Raw genomic sequence first — 20,189 nt, forward strand, 5'->3', positions numbered from 1 at the left:
AACTAATGCTATGCTTTTTCTACTTAGGGTAACTCTTACTATACGATAATTCCTATGATAAACATATTTTCAATTTAAACCAGCAAAAACAAATTTAACAGCATAAATTAACAGATTCAATGAAATGCTACTGGGCAAGAATATACAAATCTTTCCAGTTTCTCCACTAACTTACCAAAATGCGTTTCAACAAGTTTGTTGCAGTTGTGTTATCAGCAGTCCAGAGTCCAACTAAATGTCTACTTAGCTGTCTGAAAAAAGGAGACGTTGAGAAAGGTTTGCTGCTTTATCTCAGCTAGAACAGAAAGGAATTTTTAAGAACAAAATATCATATAATTATAAGAAATAAACAGCTGTAATAAAAATAATCATTCTGATTTTAAAAATAATTATTAAAATTAGTATTTAAATATGGAAAGGGGTTTGAGGTAGTAATCCAAATATTGATAACATTTTGGAATTTTCTCCAAGTTAAAATGCTTCCATGATTCAAATACTAATTTCCAAAGAACCTGAACATGAAGAAGTTCTTACCCCACTTAAAGAAAGGGAAAAAAATTCTTTTGACTTGATGATACAATTAGTTTGTATAACAAGTCCTGACACAGTGACAACATTCTCTGGGATGCTGAACACAACCAAAAGTCAATTACTATTTTCTATAATACAACCTTTTTGCCATAGTCAGAGACAGATAATATTTTCAGTTTGGGGGTTTGGATAAAGACCTAAAGTACTTAGCGCAAATTATTCTACTCACCCCCCACCTAAAAGCTAAAAAGCATATTTTTGCAGGAAGGAGACAGACATTTGGTACAGCAGTTACAATGCAACAGCATCCCACTTCAGAGTGTTCTAGGTTTCAGTCACAGTTCTGTACCAGATTCCAGCTTTCTGCCAATATGCACTCTGGAAGGCAGCAGGAATGACTTAAGTACTTGGTTCCATGCTACCCACATGGGTGACCCAGGCTGAATTCCTGGATCCTGGCGACAGGCTGGCCCAGTCTCAGCTGCTGAAGGCATTTGTTGAGTCAATCAGCAGATGGGAGACTCATCTGCCTGTCTGTGTATCTTTCAAATAAACAAGTTTAAAAAAATTCTTTAAAAGCACATTTTGGTTCAAAGTGAAAAACCAAGAAGAATGTTGAATCCATGTTTAATTATTTATTAATCTTAATGCCCATAACATCTGTCTTCTAACCTGGATGTGCCCCATGGGCAGGAATCCTATTTTATTCATCTACTATGCTTTGGTAGGGATTCAATTACCATTTACCATAAGACTGGACATGAAACCGTATGAGGAAAATGACCAAATAACTCCCCAGGGAGACACACACACACACACACACACACACACACACATATATATATATAAAATACATATGAATGTGTGTATGTATATATATATATATACACACACACATACACACACACACTTATACATGTTATATTCCCAGAAAAACAGTTAAATAGCAAAATTCAAATTGTACTTTGTCTTCAGAAAGTGAACACTACTATAACTGTTCATCCCTGTGAGATATTAAAGTAATTGCGCTTGTAATTTTTCACTGATATTTGGCAAGCATCATACCAGTAGTTCACAAAAAGCCTACAGTCAGGGATAAGAGATAATATTTTATAATGTAATTCATAAAAGAAGTGCAAATGAACTTGTGTTTCTATTAACAAATTGATAGCATTTTAATACTGTAATTTGAATACTACTAACATTTTGCAATTTTCTCCAAAATAAAATGTTTCCTGGATAAATATGCTCATTGATCACAGTAGGGAATTTTAACTGATTAATTTTAATTTGCTTGTCTTATAAGCATATATCTAACATGCATGATTTATAGAATAAGACCTAAGATAGTTTCTATTTTAATGAAAGCATCCAGCAATGGTAATGAGACAGTAATATGAGAAATAACTTCTTTTACATGAAACTATTCTCATGCAACACTACTTTTCTGGTTAACGTTTACAAGTAAGGGATGCAGACAGCTTCTTACATAGTAGAAACTTAATAGCAAGGTAGCATACTGCAACATATAATCACTGGACAAAAATGACGAAGAAAGGAAATTTACAGTATTATAACAAAGTAAGCATAAGTCAGCAGTATATCCAATTATTTAGGAAGTCAAAATTATAATTAAGCACATTTATATGATACACATGGATTTTATTAATGTCATAATATAGTATGCTTAGGATAGCTGAAAGGGTTACATGCTAGAAACCATAAAGAAAAACTGAAAGGGCTAGAATTCATGTATCCTGCAATAAATGACTAGATTTATGTGTTTTTCTATCGGAATGATTATTAGAAGAAGGAAGAAGATTCATCAAATAGGCAATTGTTTAACCTCAAGAGATTTAAGATAAGCTGAGGTTAGGCCAGATATATGTTTAAGGTTTTCTTTTCTTTTTAAGCAGAGTACCCAACTGACTGAAGATATCTGAAAATCAAATATGCCAAGTTTTTATATGGGATCATGTGCACGTCTAATGGTCACAGGAAACAGAGAAAAACTTGGCATATGGCTGCAGCTCCACAAGTTTCCAGTTACTATACTCCATTTTGTAGTCCACAACTGTGGTTTCAAAGTCTGATCAAAAGATAACAGGAAAAAAAAGCAAGCAGTTTTTTTCCCTTCAAGCTATCCATGGGCGAAGACAATGATCACTTGGGCACCATTTTCTACAAGGACAGGAAAAGAACTGCATGGATCATAATAAAATGAAACATTTATGTAATCCAAACATTTATTCAGTTTGTTTTATCTGAATTCATTCTCTAATCAGCAAGTTAATTTATAGCAAATTAAATGACCTACCTATTTGTAAGCATCCTTTGATCTGAGCTTATTGTAAACATCGCAGTATGCAAGTGTCGAGGTAAGGCACCTTCACTTAGGGCAAGCTCCTGCATTTTTGTAGCAATTTCTTTGTCACCTTCCTTTGGAAAAAGGGTAAGATGATCCCTAAAGCAGCAATCTAGAACAAGCTAACTCAATTTTAAAAAACTAATTTTACATCTTTAAATAATTAGAATAAAAAATTAAAAACATAACTTCCAATTATCCAAATTATCATAGATGAGAAATAGTACAGTTAAATTTTAGGATATTAGTTGTCTTTGGCATGAAGTTTAAATATTTCCAGATAAATTTACCATACAAATTATGTTTTGCTAGATTTAATATGAAAAATTAGATGTGTATGTCAGCCAGCAAAGGGGACAGGTGTCTCAAGAGACCTAGCAACTCCTCCCAAAGGCACCTGAAAACCTGGTTGCTCTTATTAATGAGACATTCATTTTGAAAGTGAACATAGTTCTTTATTTTTTAAAGGATGATGTGATATAAGTGTGTTTTTTTTATTCTGATTTTACTTTATTTATATGAACTCATTTTGGCAATGGGCAAGATATAAACAGGCCTAGTAATCAAAGATTACAGAACTACAAATTATAAGTAGTGTAATTTTTAATAATCTTATCAAAAAGTAAAAATCCTCACAATATTAATGAAAAAAGTATATAGTACAATTATAACATGAATATCTAATGTGTATACAAATATAAACACAGTACATATACATACATATCATTTTGAATGGTGTACAGTCTGTATGGTAAATAATTAAAATGCTAATATAAGTTATTTATGGATGACATTTGTTTTTAATTGTTTTTTTCCTGTATATCTCAATATTTCTTCAAAGACCATAAATTGTTTTTACAATCTCAAAAGAATAACTCAAGCAAGATACTTGCCACGATTTAAATGTAAATAAATAGATGGCAGTTCTAGTAACTGGCTATGCATCTGACATGCATGGCTTGTACCTGAAGCTAAAAGTTAGCATTTTGGTTTTATCTGGCACTCAAGGACCATTTCTGTATATAACATATAAGTGATATATATTACATAAACAATAAAATATTGGTGGATCAAGGTCAAATGTATACTTTTATATGGCCTCATGGTCCTCCTTGGTTATTGCAAACTATGTAAAAGTCAAAGATGTTGCGCTTGCTTTGGAAGCTAAAATTGAGTATAGAACCCCTTAGGCAAAGTGTGGGGAAATCAGCCTTTGGTTACATATACATAGTAAAAATGCAAATATTGGTGTTCCTATCAGTTCGACGGAGATATATATAAAATTAAAAAGTTAGCTAAAAGTATACTAACTTTGTGCTTATTACTTAGTTGTATGCTCTACTGATGTGCCACAATAAATAAGGATTTTTGTTTTTGGTAAAAGGAATACTCTTAAGTTTCATCTAAACCATTTCTGTGACAACAGAATACAAGACTTCAAAAAACATTTCAGTATGATGTCACTGGAACATCACAGAATGTGGCTGACATTCACAGCCATGATCTTTGAAAAAACATGGAAGGAGGCCAGGTGTCATGGTGCTGGATGTGAAGTCACAGTCACTGCTTGGGATGCCCACATCCCACACTGGAGCGCTTGGCTACTTCCAATCCAGTTTCCTACTGCTGTACCTGGGAGGCATCAGATGATGGCCTGAGAATCTAAGCTCCTACCACCACCTGTGAAAGAAACCCAACTGGAGTTCCTGGCTCTTGGCTTAAGCCAGGAATGCTACTGGGTGCATTTGAGGAGTGAACCAGTGGATCAAAGTCCTCCCTCTGCCTTTTAAATAAATAAATAAATAAATCTTTAAAAAGAAAACAGCCGGCGCCGCAGCTCACTAGGCTAATCCTCCGCCTTGCGGCGCCGGCACACCAGGTTCTAGTCCCGGTCGGGGCGCTGGATTCTGTCCCGGTTGCCCCCTTCCAGGCCAGCTCTCTGCTGTGGCCAGGGAGTGCAGTGGAGGATGGCCCAAGTGGTTGGGCCCTGCACCCCATGGGACACCAGGAGAAGCACCTGGCTCCTGCCATCGGATCAGCGCGGTGCGACGGTCGCAGCGCACTGGCTGCGGCGGCCATTGGAGGGTGAACCAACGGCAAAAGGAAGACCTTTTTCTCTGTCTCTCTCTCTCACTGTCCACTCTGCCTGTCAAAAAAATAAATAAATAAAAAATAAAATAAAATAAAATAAAAAGAATACAAACACAAAAGGCTAAAGCATCTACCTTGGAGAACCAGTATCTTCCAACTACGACAAGATGCTCTTACCTCTACAACTCAATTACAAATATAGCTTAACATAAGAAATGCTCTATAACTCCAATAGGTTTTGGTGTAATCACAGTCTTTCAAGATCTCAATACTATCACCATCATCCCCCAAAGAAAGAAAGAATGCTTTTAATTAGTGTAGGTAAATAATAATGCAGAAAAATATCTGTTCAATAATTTCACTTATTCAAAAACTTCAAACTCCTGTTTTACTGTGGATGATTATTTCTGCAGTAAGTTTAAAACTAATTCCCAATTAAAGATTAAAAATTATTTTTCTTAACCAGTTAATTCCATTTTTCCCATAAAAAACTGAAAGGTAATTTCTTAGATTCAAGTAAACAGCCAATCAACATTCAAGTAAGTTTCAAAATTTCAAAATTGTTCTCTCACCTCTATTATTGCCTTCATAACCAATCCAGCTCCCTTTACAATTGCCATGGAAGGATGCTTTAAAATGGCGGGGGATAGAGAATGGGGGAGAGAAAATATCACTGAATAAAAAAGAATTTTGTTCCAACACATTTAGCTGTTGCTCTTAAAGAAAATACACAGTTCATGCAAGGTATAAGCCATAAAATAACTAAAGGAAATATCTTAAAGTCAATCACAATTTGGTTAGTTATTTTATGTATTCTTACAATACAGCTTTATAGATACAGATGTGCAAACATGAAGAGTTTATATTAGTAGGAAACAGCTGGTATTTAAATAAATGAGCATAATACATATAACAATTAAAATAATACATATCAAACAAGGACATTAAGTAAAAATATAAATATATATGAGCGTTTTAAGAAATTCACAGAAAATGTACATTATCTTTAAATCTCATTTTTCTTTTTTTTTTTTTTTTAATTTTTTTCTTTTTTTTTTTTTTTTGACAGGCAGAGTGGACAGTGAGAGAGAGAGACAGACAGAGAGAAAGGTCTTCCTTTTGTCGTTGGTTCACCCTCCAATGGCACGCTGCGGCCGGCACACTGCGCTGATCCGAAGCCAGGAGCCAGGTGCTTCTCCTGGTCTCCCATGGGGTGCAGGGCCCAAGCACTTGGGCCATCCTCCACTGCCTTCCTGGGCCACAGCAGAGAGCTGGCCTGGAAGAGGGACCACCAGGACAGAATCCGGCGCCCCGACCAGGACTAGAACCCGGTGTGCTGGCGCCGCAGGCGGAGGATTAGCCTATTGAGCCGCGGTGCCGGCCTAAATTTCATTTTTCTATGAACTTTTAGAATCTCCTTTGTATAAACACATATGTATATAAATGTTTTCCAGTATTTATTAACAGTCCGCTAAAGCCCATCTTATTTGGGAATCTAGAAAAGGTCCTACCTCAGAAAAAAACTGGGTTTTTCACTACTTCTGAGATGGAAAAGCATTCATTCAAAACAGTGGCCATTAGCCATCAATACAGCTCTAGATGAAACACCAAGATGGGTAGGCATTTGGCCTAATGGTTAAGACACTACATCAGAGTGCCTTGGTTTGAGTCCTAGCTGTGTTCTGAGTTCCAGCTTCCTGATAATAATGCACACCCCGGAAGGCAGCAGGTGATGGCTCAAGCACTTGGGTCCCTGCTACCCATGTGGAAACCCAGAATGAGCTCCTGGCTCCTAGCATTGATCTTCCCTAGCCTTGGCTGTTGTGGGCATTTGAGGAATGAAACAGTAAATGAAAGCTCTCTTTCTACCTTTCAAATAAATGAGAGTAAACACACACAGACACACACACACACACACACACACACAGACAGAATATGTGGGCTAAAATGTTCTAAGATAAGGTATTAGGCCACAGTTGTCATTAATATAGAAGCATGCATATAATATTTTTTAAAAACACTGTGTTTCAAAAAGCAGTTATTTTAAATTAATTCTTCTCTGATAAAAATACGAGCTCTCACCTGAAAGAGTTTAAAGAGGGTTCTTCCATTGGATGCTACCATCTCTAAGAGCATATCAAATTGTTGCCCTTCACTTGTCTCACTATATGGAGCACACAGGGCAAACGTAAGGAAGTCCAAGAGTGAACTAATAACTAGGGCACCAGTTCCATGATCCTAAAACAAAGCAATAAATTGCCTTAAAGACACAGAGATAAGATTCTTCAGTAAAATTTAGCAGTGGTCCTTTCTCCTATTCTGTATGCCAGACACAAAAACTGACTTTAATTTCTCAACATGAAGTTCAAAGTTTGATGACTCATAAATAGTACTTGCTTTGCTAATATAAACCGTCCATCATCCTTAAAAGGAATATAATCAAAATTCAGTCAAATATTAGGACAGTAACTAAAACTCTCCAAATGTGTATAACTAAGGTTAATAGGTATCTGTACAAATAACTTTTGACAATCTATGCAAAACTGGCAATTTGTTCATGCTCCTTCTAGATGTTATAATAATGACCATCTCCAAAATGGTTACCAGTGACTGAAGACTACTAAGCCTTAATTTTTTTAGAGCAGTGTCTCACATAAAAAATTTGTTAAAGAATGAGAAAAAACAAAAATCTGGAATATCACTGATTAAATATAAAGGCTTTTCAATGTATTCTTCTTGGATAAATAGATGTAGTTCAAAGATTATTTTACTATTAGTGATCAAACTAAACTGCAACCAACAATACTGACCAAATGTGGAGCCTGCAATTGAACAACCCATGTTGTACTTCAAGAATTTCTTCCAATAATGGTACAGTACTTCTCACAAAGGCAAGTCAATTATAACTTACCACATGGGAATTAAATTTCTCCAGTAAGTTTTCCAGAAACTTCTTTGAAGAGAGAAGAGAAGCTTTGTTTAGCTGTTCTTGTCTTAAGTCATAGTCATCATGCATGGGCTATTGATTAAAAACAGCAATAATTCAAAAGTAGTCCCTTGTGCTAGCATCACACACAAGTCATTTATAGAATATCTGTTACACACTGGAAACATTAAAACCATAGCCTCTGAAGCACAAGGCAGAAAGAAAACTCAAGGCAAGTAGGCAGAAATGGCATTTTCCTTCAGTTTGATCAGACTTCACAGATAATTTGCTCAACAAAAAGCTGAATATTCTAATAAATGAGATACTCTCTCAAAAGTCACAGACCTCCTTATTAAAAAACAATTCACCACTTAATTTTATATGTCAGATTTGCAATGAGAAAACTGAACATTTAGAAGCAAGCACTAAAATTAGCAACAAATCCCTCCTAGTTTAAAAGTAATTCTCTTGACCGTTGGAGTAACTGTGTATTACTATGATTGGGAGGTCTTAGGCAAGGTAAATTACTTTACCTTTCTAGGCCACATTTTCCTCAGCTATAACATATGATTAACAGTACTTATAGGATTATTATGACGTTTAAATGAGATAGCTCATATAAAATACACAGTATATCGAAAATGTAATAAAGACTCAATATGCTTGTTCACACTATTATTTTATGTTCTAGCTATTTAAATCTTTTCACTGAATTATTTGAGACAATAAAGATAATAAAATAGGTAAACTGTAATGCACTTTCTGGGAATAAATGCAAAGTTTTATATGAGTACAAGTGGTTACCTCTATTTGTTCTATTGCACTAAGCTCGCTTAAAATACTTTAAGGCAGAGTCCCAAGACAGTACGCACACAAACTGAGAGAAATCAGAACCTTCAAGCTTATAATAAACAATAGTCTCTCACTCTATAAAAGCTGTCATCAAATTAGATTTTTTCCCACTCAAGACAACTTTTAAATCTGCCTCTTCTTCAGTCTCTGTATGGGCCAAGCTCAGCATCTCATATGTTACATTATTTGCTTTATCTGCCTCTAACCTTACCTCTCAACTATTCTCCACATACCACCAGAGAAGATCTTCTAAAATCAAACTTAATCAATTGTTTCTTGGTCTTCTGGCTAAGATCAAGTGTAATATCAAACCTAATCATGTGACTGCTCCCTTAATGAAAAAAACTCCAATTATTCCTTACAAAAGGTTAAAAATCTACTCCTCTGTCTGATACAGGAAGTTTTTTGTGACTATAGCTCCAACTTCTAATTACCATCCCCCCCCCAAATGTATAATTTGCACTTCAACCATACTTTACTTATTTGTTGCTTCCTAAACATGCTTTTGTATGTTGTTTCCTCTTCCTGGAAAGTCTTCCCAAAGCTGAGAAGATACCTACCTCATCCGATATAACATCTTCCAGAAAGACTAGCTCAGAATTTTTGACCTTCCTCACTTCCCACCAAACAAAAATAAAGTGCTTCTTTTCAGGTATCCCATGGCCCCTACTACTTTATACTGCATTCATATGTCTTACTTTACTGTCAGAAATTTGAAGGAAAGAAAACTTTGCTTTAAATCATTTTTATTTCTACCACACAGAACACTGCCTGGTATGTAGCCTGTGCTAAGTAAATGGTATCTGAATAAATAAATGTCTACGAGAACAACTTAGGACACACAGAAATAGGGACTTAACTGGTAAAAGGAAGAGTGGGGTTTGTGGAAAATAAAATAACCAGACAAATTAAGTAAAATAAGTTTTCTTCAGAAAAATTTTACTTACACACATCAGGGCACAAAGCATATCAACTGCTGCATGGACTACTCCATTGTTGCTCCTCTTGAGTGCTTTCACTACCTTCACTCCAAGACGCTCCCGGAATCTTTTGGAACAAAAAACAAACACATAAAAAAAGCATCAGAACTTCTTAAATATTTTACTATTAAAATGTAACATAATCAGTAATCCTAAGTTTCTACTGCATATTACTGTAGCAATTATGTTATTCTGAATTCTACCTCTGAAGCTTACTAGTTTTCTTAAGTGTCTTTTGAGAAGGGAAGATTTTTTAAGGCTAACTCAAACCAAAAGGCATATAATTTCCCATTCAAACTCAGTGAAACAAAAGCCAGCAATATGACTGGAGTGTGGGGCCAACATATTCCCTCACTTCCACATATCTCCTTTTCCTACTTTTTGTAACAAAATCAAAAACTTTCATCACCATATGAAAAGTACTAGGGTTGGTCAAAGAGGAAAACTGCTCTTTAAAACTTGGAATTGCTCAGAATCTCTAAGTGAAGTTTCAAAAGACAACTTACTTGGGAAGCTGAGTGAAGGCTAGAAAACCAGCTTTGGAAGCTACAAGCCTCCTCACTGCCTGGAACTGACTCTCCAGTTCTGCATTTGAAGCAACAACATCCCCTTCTTGGGACAACAACGCTGTAATGGCATTATTAATCAGTTTTTCTTTGTTTTCTGAGAAGAGACCCTAGGTGAAGAAAGAACACTTCAAAAAAGTTCTCATACCCAAAGTTAACAACAATAAACAAATTGTGACACTATTTATCTTACATCCTGTGTTACTGCATGTAGAACTCCACTGTATGAAATGTTAGCATTGAATCTGAATACAGCATCTGCAAAGTTGCCATCTGTAAGAAAATAAAAAGGTGCAAAAAGAAGATTCAGAAGTTTGCATTCCTAATTTATAATTATCGATAAGTAGATGGGCTGACATGCAATAATGAAATACTTACTTGGAGGTGTGGCTAGGAACCTGAGATGAAGGCTCTCTACTTCCTCATCAACAGGCATGCTGAACAATCCCCACCGCTGACCTTTATGAGTAGGTGTCATTTTTACACAAACATCTCGGTTACCAGATGCTCGTACTCCATCCAGCAAACTTGCTAATAAGGAATCTCTACACAAGGTTAAAAGAAAGAAGGTTTTGGGATTGACAATTAAAGGGGATTTTGATTCAGAAGTAACACAGGCCTATAGCTTGCACAGGGACACAATGTGGATATAATGGGATCACAGAGAGAGAGAGAGAGAGTCTACAGCTCTAATGCTTGTCCCAGCTCTTCACCTTGGGGATAGAAAAGCATTGTAACTATGTTTATTTTGCTTTTTCAAAGACTATTTTTAACAGCCTTATCCAGGTCTAATTTTCAAATCATTAAATTCACACAATTGAAACGTACAGTATGCTAATTTTTAGTAAATTTATACAGCTGTTCAATCACTATCACAATCCAGTTCTGATACAATTCCATAACCACCAAGAGTTTCCTTTTGCCCAATTGCAAAAAGTTCCCCAACCCTCAGCAACCACTGATCTGCTGTCTCAATAGTATTAAATTCTGTAAAAACCTAATTATATAATAGGTATCTTATGTGTCCTGTTTTAACTGGTCATATGCTCTGAAGTTCGAGTTGATGCAGTGATTAGTTCAGCTCTTTCTGTTGCTTAATGGTACTACAATGATTTCCAACATTGTGTCCATCTACTGATATCCCCATATATATGGATACATCATTTTGTTCCCTTTAATTAGTGACAGAAAAAGAAAATACTCTTTTGTTTAAAATTTCAGTCTTGTTGATCTTAGAAAACTTTCCAAAGTAAGAAAACAGTTATGCGTCATACTATGGGATGTCAAAAAAAAATTCAATAAAGTTGTATTGTATACAGTGGCAAAATATACCAGAACTGTTTGGAGTAATTTAAAAAGCAGATTCAATCTTAATCTATTTATAACAGCATGAAAGAACTACCTGGAATGTAACAAATACCAATCTCATCAGAAAAGCTTAGTACATAAAGAGAAATCCAGTCATTCACAGCCGAACAGCATTACAACCAAGTCTATTTTACAGCAACATATGAGTTGTGGCAGCTCATAAGAAAAGTCAGGTGACAGGAATATAAAAATGTGCCAGCATATGCCACTAGAAAACTGGTAACTAGCTTACAATATTACTATATAAATATCTAACTCCAAGTGTAGTTATAGAAAAGTAGCTTGCTGCTATTATCTGAAACAACAGCAGTAACAGGTACTATTTTGAAATATTATAAAATAGTAGTGGATATCTGGCACGGTGGTGAAGACAAACATTACATCCATGTCTCATACTTGAGTGCCCGAATTCAATACCTAGATTCCAAGTTCCTGCTAATGCAGACCCTGGGATGTAATGATGACAATGCAAGTAACTGGGTCTCTTCTGCCCACAGAGGAGTTTCCAGCTCCCAGCATGGACCCAAATCAGGGGCCAGTGTGGGCAACTAGGAGTAAACCAATGGGTGGTTTATGTGTCTCTCACATAAATTAAAAAAAAAAGTTACATAAATACTTTATTTTCATAATTTCATTTTAAATGAAATCAACATTTTCATTGTCTTCAGAAATGTGAAAAATAATGAAGTCATTTTAAATGTACAATGAAATCTTTTCTCAAGTTAAATAATTTGAAGATCTAAATTTAAAATCTTTGTTTATCCTCTATGATCAAGCACCTCACCTTCCACAGGCTAGGATCTCAAAAGGTTGGAAAATTTTTTAAAAATACCTTTCTGTTGAAGAGTATTTCCGAACTTGCCCTTTTATGAACTCAATGGTAAAAAGCTGTGGATTTTCTGAGTCACAAACCAATGCAAATACCTAATAAAAACAAGAAGTTTACTTTCATGGTGTTTCACTATAAAAACTGTACATACATTTTTAAAAACTGACTTCAAAAAATAAAGTAACTTGCTTATAACATCAGTTAAGAGGTGTCTTAAAGCCTCAAATTTTACAATTACTGATAAAAAGTTCCTTTTTTTACATACTCAAAAAATAAACTTTGTCATTCTTTAATACCAATAAATACAAATATTAAAAATTTAATAAACATTTTCCCTGCGCCCCATTCTTTAGGCATAAGTAAATATTAGTACAGAAAATTACATCAATTCATCAATAGGAAGAAATTTTATTTAAACTAATAATGCTGAAACTTACTTCTCCTAAAGGCTTCAACGTTGCAATATTGTAGGTAGCTGGATCTCGTTCTACTAAACATGTTTCTGTAAGTGCTAGAACTCTTTTTACAGGTTCCTTCAAACAACAAAATTGAGACATTATCAAAAAATTACTAAACAAAAACAAGTCAGGTGAAGATTTTCATTGGAACATATGGCTCTTACCGAATGTCTAGGTGATATTTTTTGGACCACAAACTCTGCCAAAGATGTGATGGATTCATCAGTACTGTATTTTCCAAAGCGAAGATTCAAAAATTGCTCAAATTCTAAAGGTTCTTTCCTAATCCGCAATGAAATACCTATGTAGTTGCCAGCATGGTCTATTGCACTTTTGATTATCTCTTCTCTTTGCTCTGATGCAAATAAATGCTGCACAAATTTTGAAATTAAAAAAGTCAGGGTTGAAACAATTAAAATACAACCATATTAAATCAATTCATAGGAAAGAGATTAAAGTAGCAATTCTAGAAAAAAAGAGGAAAGAGAATTTACCAAAGGTAAATAAGCAGTAATGCTGTAGTTGAAAAACTATTACTAAATTAAAATCACAAAGTCTGGGACACAGAGCCTTGCAACTAATTCAGTTAATGGAACCTACCTTATTAATTTTGAACCCCACAGAACCTCAGACAAGGCACAGAGGGGTGGGTACTGCATGAGCAAAATTATCCCAACTCAATCAAGGCAGCTTTGATTTAATCTATTTTACCTTGTGGGTTTCCTTGCAAGATTGTATTAAAGAATGTTTAAATGTTTACCAGCGGTTGAACTACTGATGTTATAAACCAACTTCCATGGCTGTATTTAGAAAGGTAAGGATAAGGCAGGAGTTGCTATTTGCCTTTAGTGCCCACAGACCAGAAATGCTAATATCTTGGGAAGTGTAGTACACAAGTGTCCCACACAAAAAGATGTGTCCTGGCCAGAATGTCCATAGCTCCTGCTGAGAAACACTGGATCAGACCATGTTAAAAACCTGATTTTGGGGCCAATGGTTGTGGCGCAGTGAGTTAAACTGCAGTTAAGTGCAGCCTGTGACACCAACATCCTCTATGGCTGCTTCCAGTCACACAGCTAGCTGCTCCAGTTCCAATCCAGTTTTCTGCTAAGGTGCCTGGGAAAAGCAGTGGAAGCTGGCCCAAGTGGGAGATCCAAACAAAGCTCCTGGCTTCAGCTGGGCCAGCCCTGGTTACCGCAGCCATTTGAAGAGTGGACCACTGTACGGAAGATTTCTTTTCATCTCTCCCTCCTTCTGTAACTCGGCCTTTCAAAAAACTAATCTAAAAAAAAAAAATTCTGGAAAATTAAGTCACCATATATCAGGAGGTATGAGATAAAGTCTGGCTGAATAAATCTGTAGTGGTTCTTATTTGTAGTAAACTGATTTATTTTAACTACTGAGTTTTTTTTTCTCTCTCTCTCTAAATTTAATTAACCTATTTTTAAGTGCCTCTTTTTTAAAATTTTATTTACTTTTTTTTAAAAAAGATTTTATTTATTTATGTGAGAAGTAGAGTTATAGACAGTGAAACGGAGAGAAAGAAAAAGGTCTTCCATCCACTGGTTCACTCTCTAAATGCCTGCAACAGCCTATACCAGACTCAAGTCATGAGCCTGGACTCAATCTGTGTCTTCCACAAGGGAGGCATGGACCCAGTCAAATGAGTCATCAGGCCACCTCCCAGGGTACACATTAGCAGAAAGCTGGAATCAGAAGCACAGCCAGAACACAAATGCAGAAACTCCGAATGTGTATGTCCCAAGCACTATCTTAACCACTGTATCAAAGACCAGCCCCTAACCATTGTCTTTTAAAAGGCAAAGACTATACAGTTGTCCCCCAGTATCTGTGCGGAATTTGTTCCAGAATCCTCTGCAAGTATCAACATTTGTTCAAATCTCTCATATAAACCTTCTTGCTGCCTTCAAGCAGTAAGAAATGCTGGCAATAAGGGCATCAAACAATTCTCCTCTAATATTCACCTTACTGTTCCATTGTATTGCTTAGTTGAACTAAAAGGCCATGTTCCTGTAACTGACCATGTTTTCCATCAAGGAGTTAAAAATTCAAACTTCCATTGCCTAGAAGACAGTTGGCCTTTGGGCAGCACTGCAACAGCAGACTATAGGCTGCAGTACGGTGGGATAGAAAACACAATTTTTCCTTTGGGCCAGACCTTCATTATTTACAAACACTCATAGCCAAAAAAGTATCTCATTGTGTGTTCCCAGGTGAGACTAACAATGGTATCCCTAAATGGGGAAATAGTGAAATCTAGGATGGAAAAAGGCCTTAAAACTCTTAAAAGTAACTTATTTTGTAACTCACATTACCCAGTTTCCCATTATTCTGTTTATCTGCTACCATCTCTCAAAGTTCCAGGATTGCCTTGGCTCTGCTATTCAAGGAAGGATACCTCAACCACAAAACACGAAACCTTGTATTAGTATTCTCAGGTCACTACAGTAGCTACAGACATTAAACTCAAGAGAAAACAATCTTAATTATGGAGGTTCAACTGTGCCTCTCCATCTGGAGACCGTTCGTAGCTCACCTTTGAGATCTACAGGTTAAATTTTATTAAGGAAGGCAGGATTATTTTTAAAGATTAAAAAGGTCACCATGTATAGTTCAGCTTTTATTAATGATTAACATGCCCCAGAAACTTAAGTCACTACTTCTAGCTCCCATAACTTACTTATAAATAATTTAGAATTTTAAAACAAAAACATGGGCTGGTGCCGCGGCTCACTAGGCTAATCCTTCACCTGTGGCGCCAGCACCCCGGGTTCTAGTCCCAGTTGGGGGGCCGGATTATGTCCCGGTTGCTCCTCTTCCAGTCCAGCTCTCTGCTGTGGCCTGGGAGTGCAGTGGAGGATGGCCCAGGTCTTTGAGCCCTGCACCTGCATGGGAGACTAGGAGGAAGCACCTGTCTCCCGGCTTCAGATCGGCGCAGCGTGGCGGCCGCAACGCACTGGCCGTAGCGGCCACTTGGAGGGTAAACCAAAGGAAAAAGGAAGACCTTTCTCTCTGTCTCTCTCTCTCTCTCACTGTCTAACTCTGCCTGTCAAAAAAAAAAAAAAAAAAAAAAAAACCACCATGAAGTGGATTCTAAATTTGAAGTTGCAATGAATACTCAGATTTCAGATTATGAAAAGCTAGGACTATCAGATTTCAAATTAATTTTTAAAAGAAAACTTAGAAACTTTCATGTATTCCATTAATAGCAATGAAAATAACCAGGGTGGGCATTTGGCTTAGTGGTTAAGATGCAGCTTGGGATGTGTGCATCCCATATCATATTGTCTGTGTTTAAGTCCTGTATTTGTTCCAATTACAGCTTCCTACTAACGCAGACCCTGGAAGGCAGGTGATGGCTCAAGAACTTGGATCCCTGCAGGCCCAGTCCATAGCCATTGAAGGCATTTGAGGAATAAACTACTACAGGGGAGCACACTGTGTGTTTGCCTCTCTAATGAGTAAGTATGTATTTTTTAAGAGGAAAAAAACCAACTGTAATCAACTTTATTGAACACTAACTCATCTACCATACAAAGCATTTTACAAAAAACATCCAATTCTCATTTAAAAAAAAAAACTATGTTATTACATATTATTTGAGAGAGTAGCAAATTGGGATTAAACCTCATGTGCTTCTGAAACCAAAGTCTTCACTCTTAATACATCTTTTCAGATGACTCACATTACATTTTAAAATGAAAATGAAGTATAAAAAGCACACTTTGCCTCAAATGGTCAATGTCTTTAAAAATGGTACTTACCAATCTACTAAATCCACCATAAAGAATGCAAAATCCTCCTTGATAATCAGATAGATCTACAAAGCCTTCAATATTTCTGTAGTCATAGGAACAGAGTACTCTGTTGGTTGCAGGATTAATTTGGTCAAAGCCTCCAGAAGTTACTTCCAAAATTACAGGTTTTCTTGTGTCACTCCAGTGATGTTTATAGCAGTTATATCTCTAGAGAAACAAACAGTATTACTTTTACATTCATTAAGTTTACCATTAAATAAAGTACATTTAATGTATCAGTAAGTACTGAAACAACCAAAACTCTAAACATTATAAATATTTAAAGCTACTACCCAAACTGTTAAAAATATTACTTTTAGTTATTGGAGGGTATGCACTTATTTAAGAATGTTCATTCTAACAGAAGAAAGTTCTTTTCTTTAAGATTTGTTTTTATTTATTCAAAAAGCAGAGTTACAGAAGGAGGGACAGAGATAACAAGAGAGATCTTCCACCTGCTGGTTCACTCCCCAAATGGTCACAATGGCTACTAGGTCTGTGCCAGGCCAAAGCCAGGAGCCTAGAGCTTCTTCTGGGCCTCCCACAGAGGTGCAGGGGCCAAGAATTGGGGCCATCTTCCGCTGCTTTCCCAGGTGCATTAGCAGGGAGCTGGATCAGAAGTAAAGCAGCAGTCTTGAACCAGCGCCCATATAGGATGCCACAGTTGAACGAGGTGGCTTAACTCACTGTGCCACATGATGACACAAGTTCTTTCTTAATTAACAAAGATTTAGTTATTATACTTTGTGAAACAATTTTAAGCCACTCTTATGTAAATTTACAAGGAAATCCTAAATAGAAATGTATTCTGAAAGAGTTCTTTTTAGGGAAAAAGATTTCAATTTTGTGTTGATGGACTGTTAATTCAAGTTAAATACATATACCAAAAAGAACTAAGTCACATTTCAGGAAACATAATATTCAATTTAAATAACCCAGCTTGGTATATTAATGTACATTTTATTTATGTATAAACAAAAAATGCCGAAGTTTATATCTGACATTAGGTGTTTCTAACTACACTATTGGAAAGTTATCTTTTAGAGTTTTGATTTCATTAGCAAGTGAAATTCCACTTAGACAACAGCATTCCTTTGCAGATTAAGGCACCTGACAATCAGAAATTATTACAATGGTCAACATCCACTTATTATCTAAGTTTATTCTTTAAAAAAACAATCTAGGCTGATGAGCAAAATGGAGTGATATAGAAGAAACTGAATTTAAAATAAATAAAAATGAGGCAGAGAAAATAAGAACAAATGTGAAACAATATCCCCTCCCTCACTCAAATGCCACAATGCCTTCAGCCATCAATATGAAGAATACATGATCAATAACACAATTCTTCCTGTAAAAATAAACCAGCTGCTCAAGAGTACTACAAGGAAAAAAAAAATTTCTCATGTAGTGTTCAGAAGAGAGTAAGGCAATAAGTAACGAACAGCTCCACTAACATCCCAACGCTAAACTCAGCAATGATGTTCATCAGATCACATCACATCAAGTCCCCTCAGCATTACTGATGTGTCCTGCACAGTAGAGTTCCATAAAAAATATTCTGCAGAAAAGAAAAAAAGGGCCTAGATAAACCTAAGAATATAGTTAAAGCCTTGATTCTGAAGTGAAGGATGGATCAATGCCATGCCTCTCCTTCATGAACAGGGTGGCAGGGAGGCCACCAAAAAAAATGTTGTTGCTTTCCCAACTATGCCTATTTACATATCTCAAACTCACTCTACTGGATAGTCTCCATTCCTCTCAGCTGATATTCAACCACCATCAATGGGCAGTGCTAACGGGAACAAATCATCATTTCTTAGGATGGCAGGGGTCAGGCAAGGACTTCAGGAGACCCCAACTTAGATTATATTTAAGGCAACTGAAGGGCTTAGGTTAGGGCCAAATTCAACTTATCCAAGAGTACTGTTTAGCTAGCACAGCATTTGGAATAGAATCTAAACTTTTCTTAGGGAGGCCAGGGTGTCACTTTGAGTCCCTTACTCATAATATTAGATGAATTATATTTCAAGCCATCTCCTAGAGATACTGCTTTTATCACAGAAGGTTTGAAAAGTCAGCTGATGTAAAAGGGAGTTTATAAACAAAATACCTAGATATACTTTTGGAAGCAGTTATTTTCCAAACTAATAAGATAGAGGGAAATTTTGCCTGCTAACATCTAAGTAAAATAAGTACATCAAGTAGTGACTCCTAGAAATCTGCAGCTCATCAGGAACAAGAAACAAGCAAGTCGCCAATTGCCATTAAACTATTTCATATGGATTCTGGGTAAGCAGTAAATTACCAGCACTAAGATCAAAGAGGCCTCTGGATGATCAAATAAGCAGTAGGATATCCATAGAAAGGATGAGGACTTAAAAAATGGAGGGGAGAGCTGATGCCAGAATTCAGTTCCTGCCTTTTGTCAAAAGACACTGTTTTGCCCATGGAAAGAAATACAGTACTTTATGAGAGTGAAAAAAGCACAAACTCCCACTCTCTCCAGAAATTTCTGATTTAGTGTGAATGCTGCTGTAGCATAACAAGAGGGCCTGGGGATGTCAAGATTTTAATAAGATGACTTTCCCCAAAGCTGTCAGTGTACCACACTACACCAAGATTCAGCCAAGACAGTTTCCATATGTCCTAAGCTTTTTAAAACTTTAATACTTCAGAAACAAGAAACTCCTCCACTCGCCAAGTATTGTGTGTTCCCACAAACATTATTATCAATATGATACTTACTACGTTATTATTTAGAATACTCAATACTATCTGAGTGGCTACAGAATTGTTTTGAATGATAAAAACAGTTGTCTTTGTTTTTTTTCCCTGATGACTTTTTTCCCATCTACCAGTATTAAAAGTCTTAAATCTAATTCTTCATATTTGAGTTTCCAGTTAAGGTATATTCATCCACCACACATATACACTCTGTCTTCCACAAAAGAATACACAGATATAGAATGATTTCTACAATAAAGAGCAACATTTGAACAAATAAAATACACTTTAATAAATGTTAAATATTTACCCTTCCTGTGATTTTCCCCTCTGAAAAATCAGTTCTAAATCTCTGAAAGAGAAAACAAAACCACAGTTTACGGCAACAGATTGTTAGGAAGACACATAGTTCAATCCTTCTACCTAAAACAAGTTAAAATCCCAACTTGGTAACTTTGAAACTAAAAAAACCATCATTTAAGTTACAGATTAAGGATAGTCAATAAGAAGACTGCAGAACTTTACTGAACAACAAGATAGATGAACTAACATGAAATGTTTTGTCCTCTATTTGCATTTTAAAGACTAATAAGCTCTCTATTACAGAAAAGTGAGTTTCCCATTGTCAAGTTAAAGGTTAATAAGAAAAAAATAGCCATAGTGAATACAGGGGCTGAG

At 36.0% G+C, this 20,189-nt stretch overlaps 1 protein-coding gene across 8 annotated transcripts in view; it reads right to left on the reverse strand.

Moving 5' to 3' along the window:
- The window catches only part of DNAJC13 (DnaJ heat shock protein family (Hsp40) member C13), a 135,997-nt gene that overhangs the window by 81,887 nt on the left and 33,921 nt on the right, over positions 1-20,189 (reverse strand). For 6 of the 8 annotated variants that reach the window (XR_016233295.1, XM_008249241.5, XM_008249244.5 and 3 more), the window contains exons 5-18: positions 19,822-19,863; positions 16,752-16,952; positions 13,131-13,337; positions 12,946-13,041; positions 12,512-12,603; positions 10,690-10,856; positions 10,505-10,584; positions 10,252-10,421; positions 9,713-9,812; positions 7,899-8,006; positions 7,070-7,225; positions 5,560-5,616; positions 2,849-2,970; positions 176-251 (exon numbers count right to left, since the gene is read on the reverse strand). Coding sequence is in view for 7 of the 8 variants with exons in the window: in XM_008249241.5 (XP_008247463.4) it covers positions 176-251; positions 2,849-2,970; positions 5,560-5,616; positions 7,070-7,225; positions 7,899-8,006; positions 9,713-9,812; positions 10,252-10,421; positions 10,505-10,584; positions 10,690-10,856; positions 12,512-12,603; positions 12,946-13,041; positions 13,131-13,337; positions 16,752-16,952; positions 19,822-19,863 (1,674 nt within the window). In the remaining variant the exon portion in view is untranslated. The remainder of the gene's footprint in view (positions 1-175; positions 252-2,848; positions 2,971-5,559; positions 5,617-7,069; positions 7,226-7,898; positions 8,007-9,712; positions 9,813-10,251; positions 10,422-10,504; positions 10,585-10,689; positions 10,857-12,511; positions 12,604-12,945; positions 13,042-13,130; positions 13,338-16,751; positions 16,953-19,821; positions 19,864-20,189) is intronic. The other 2 variants (XM_089332250.1, XM_008249245.5) reach the window with 1 other exon arrangement.

Source organism: Oryctolagus cuniculus, chromosome 4 (assembly GCF_051225735.1).
Source record: "Oryctolagus cuniculus isolate XC-2025 breed Fujian yellow rabbit chromosome 4, ASM5122573v1, whole genome shotgun sequence".
In the NCBI taxonomy this organism is placed as follows: domain Eukaryota; kingdom Metazoa; phylum Chordata; class Mammalia; order Lagomorpha; family Leporidae; genus Oryctolagus; species Oryctolagus cuniculus.